The 3,859-nt window shown below is 36.2% G+C and overlaps 1 protein-coding gene across 1 annotated transcript; it reads left to right on the top strand.

Moving 5' to 3' along the window:
• Nucleotides 1-1,448: 1,448 nt before the first annotated feature.
• Nucleotides 1,449-3,572, top strand: LOC110919807. The gene has a single exon (XM_022164059.1). The coding sequence runs from the start codon at nucleotides 1,449-1,451 to the stop codon at nucleotides 3,570-3,572; it is 2,124 nt and encodes a 707-aa protein (XP_022019751.1).
• Nucleotides 3,573-3,859: the final 287 nt, after the last annotated feature.

Here is a 3,859-nt window from a genome sequence, read left to right as displayed (position 1 = left end):
TGTTAAAGCCCAGATTTGATCAATTGAGTTCAAAGTGTAAGTTCTTTATGAACAATAAAAACATATTTAGTGAAACTGAACATAAAAGGACATAAACTAGTGCATGACAATCGTATTTAGAAATTGAGTATCTAGTGTACCTTGATCTTTGAAGTCGACTCGGTCCAAGAGGTGGGCGTTTATGACTCATTGTTAATATTGATTTTCAGCACAATTTGAGATTTGTTGTTGGATTGAAGATTCTGTTTGTACGAAAGTCGGAAGAGTATTAGTGTTTCCATGATGTAACTTGATATATAGAGTAACAGTGTAATCAGATTCATTATCACACTCAGAAATTACAAAATAGTACATGTAATGGCAAGTTAAACAACCGAGTGACGTAGCGCAATACCATTGTTAATTAACAAAATTATTTGAATTAGAGCATGCAGAAGCAAGAAAAATAAAATATTCTTGAAAAATAAAATTTCAAAACTTTAATAGTACCCATAGGTCCAGTAGTGTGAATGGTGCCATCTGATTCTCAGGATGCCAAAGGTCTCCCACCTTTTCTTCATCACTGTGTTCAATCAAAATTCAAATTATAAATAATTTAAAAAAAAATCATTTTTAATGGAAAACAACTAGCAAGCAACTATCGGACTTGAACATTAAACTTGTATCAGGTTGACCATCAAAGTACATATTTAACATTCAAAAATAAAATATATAATCATAATCTGAAACGAAACAAATATATAACAAGGATATGGACATTTGAATTTACAATACCTGAGAGATACCCCATGAACAAGCAACATGTTATGATCCAATCCTCGGACTAGAGTGAAATCAATGTATACCCTGAGTGGATAGATGGCTCACACAAAAAAAATATATACTTTTATAATCAGAACACGTTCGTGACAGAAAACCCTCAGACCAAATCTTGAATTAATGTTTTCAATTAGCCAACACATTTAATTTAGAAAACCGAAAATCGTAAAACTGTTACATAATAGAATAGCTTAATAGTCTAAGGACTACTTTTGTAATAGAACAGTAATAGAGGGACTAAAGTTGTAATGTGTGTAAGTGAGTTTGTTATGACAGTTAATAAAGACAACTGCCCACAAGCTAACAACCATGCTTGATTTGGGTTTTCCTTCCCTTTCTCTCTGTGTTCTCTCAATTCAGGCTAACAATTGGTATCAGAGCTGCCCGATTCTCATCGGAGCTCATTGATTCCGGCTACCACCAGTATTCCGATCATCTTTTTCAGCGTATTCCTTCCAATTTCTTCAGCAATTCTTCGATTCGTTCAAAATTCTCATTCAATTCATTGATTCGAGGAGTGATCAGTTGTTGATCATTCTATTCCATATCATTAATCAGTTGCCTGATTCTTGATTCTTGTTTTTCATTTCAACTCTACAAATTCCATTCATTCTTGCTAAATCAGTAATATGGCTACTCGAAATCAGGAAGTTGAACGTCTTGCAAAAGACATCAACCGAATAGACGCTTTTACAACACAAAATCAAGAAACGTTGATGAGTTTGAAAGCAGCCTTTGATCAGATGCAAGCAACGTTTTCAAAGATGGAACAACAAGGCACTTTGATTCCAAGAAATGAGGGGGATAGACTAAGTAGCAATCGTTTAACAAAGGTGGAATTTCCCAAGTTCAATGGTGATGATGTTGAAGGATGGTTGTATAAATGTGAACACTTCTTTTCAATCGATGATACCCCTGAGAAGTACAAAGTCAGATATGCTGCTGTCCATTTAGAGGGAAGAGCGTTGCAATGGCATCAAGGTTTTATGAAATCCACTGGGAAGCAGATTTGTGATGTGACTTGGGATGAGTACACGAGAAATGCATCAACAAGATTTGCAGCAACCTTAATAGAGGATGCCATGGGTGCATTGAAGGCACTGACACAGACAGGTGAGTTGGAAGACTATTGTGATGAATTTGATTTGTTGTTGAATAAGGTGACCCTGCCTGATGAATATACAATCAGTTTGTTCATTGAGGGCCTTAAACCAGAAATTAAGTGTCATGTACGAATGTTTAAGCCAAAAACATTAAGAGAAACATACTCTTTGGCAAGAATGCAAAATCAGTCCAATAAGATACTGGGTGTAGGGAGTAGTAATAGTGGTACAGGATACTCTAGCCACAAATACAGTTCTTCAAGAACTAACAATTTGACAAACATTGGGAAGCAACCTGTTTTGGCAACCCCTGTCAATACAGCTCCGTCCAATGCTATTGTACCAAAGAAAGTAAGTAATAAATACTTGGATGATAAAAGGGCCAAAGGAGAGTGTTTCTTTTGCAATGAGAAATATGTGGCAGGTCATAGTAGGGTTTGTAAAGGGAAAAAACAGTTGTTCTTAGTTGAGGTTGAGGAATATCAGGAGGGAAATGAGGATCAGTCAATAGAAGAGGAAGAACTGATTCCAGGTGTACCACAAATTTCATTAAATGCACTAATGGGAATCCCATCTTACTCAACTATGCAAGTAGTGGGTATGGTTGGAACAAGATATTTGTACATCTTGTTGGACAGTGGATCAACCCACAATTTCATGAGCAAAGCTTTGGCTCAGAAATTAAAGTGTCCCATAACACAAATTTCCAATGTGCAAGTGACAGTGGCTGATGGTAACAAAGTGGAGTGTGTTAACTTGTGTAAAGACTTTCAATGGGTCATGCAGGGAAATTGGTTTACAGCTGATATGATGGTCATTGATTTAGACAATTACGATATTGTGTTGGGCATACAATGGTTAGAGACATTGAATGACATAGTGTGGAATTTCAAGAATCTCACTATGAAATTTAATGTAGCTGGCCAAGATTTTGAGTTAAAAGGAGCAAAAAGGAAGAATGTAAGTCTATCTTCTATGGAGAAAATTACAAGTTTGATTCAAAATGAAGAGAAGATAGTACAAGCTCAGCTGTTCATGATTCAAGACTCAACTAGTTCTCAAAACATGTATCAGCCAATAATTAGTAAAGGGCAAGAAAATGAAGAGTTGAATGAGTTGTTAAAAGAATATGAAGATATTTTTGATGTACCAAAAGGGCTGCCTCCTGCAAGACCATTTGATCACAGAATTGTGCTCAAGGATGAAAAGACCAATCTTAATTTGAAACCCTATAGATACCATAGTATTCAAAAAGATGTGATTGAACAAATGACTCAAGAGTTATTGGACTCAGGAGTAATTAGGCACAGCAACAGTTCATTTGCAGCTCCTGTGGTCCTTGTGAAGAAGAAAGATGGTTCATGGAGAATGTGTGTTGATTATAGGAGACTTAATGAAGCTACAGTGAAAGATGTCTTCCCTATTCCTCTCATTGAAGAACTGCTAGATGAGCTACAAGGGGCTGTAATCTTTTCAAAGTTAGACCTCAGATCAGGCTATCATCAGGTAAGAATGTATGAACCTGACATTCACAAGACTGCATTCAAAACTCATCAAGGCCATTATGAATTCCTGGTGTTACCTTTTGGTCTGACAAATGCTCCTGCCACATTCCAATCATTAATGAATGCTACCTTTAAAGAAGTTTAAAGGAAATGTGCATTAGTATTCTTTGATGATATATTAGTATACAGCAACAGTTGGGCCCAACACTTGGCTGATTTAAGGACTGTATTGGAATTAATGAGGCAAAATTCTTTAAAAGCAAAGAAGTCTAAGTGTTCATTTGCTGGTGAAAAGGTTGAATATTTGGGGCATATCATTACCAAAGAGGGGGTATCAACTGATCCTGCAAAGATTAAAGCAATACAAGAGTGGCCTGCACCTATCAATATCAAACAGTTAAGGGGATTTTTGGGCCTGGCAGGCTATTACAG

The sequence above is a fragment of the Helianthus annuus genome, chromosome 16 (assembly GCF_002127325.2).
Source record: "Helianthus annuus cultivar XRQ/B chromosome 16, HanXRQr2.0-SUNRISE, whole genome shotgun sequence".
In the NCBI taxonomy this organism is placed as follows: Eukaryota; Viridiplantae; Streptophyta; class Magnoliopsida; order Asterales; family Asteraceae; genus Helianthus; species Helianthus annuus.
The sequence above is the reverse complement of the archived record's forward strand: the minus strand, read 5'-3'. Positions and strand labels throughout refer to the sequence as shown.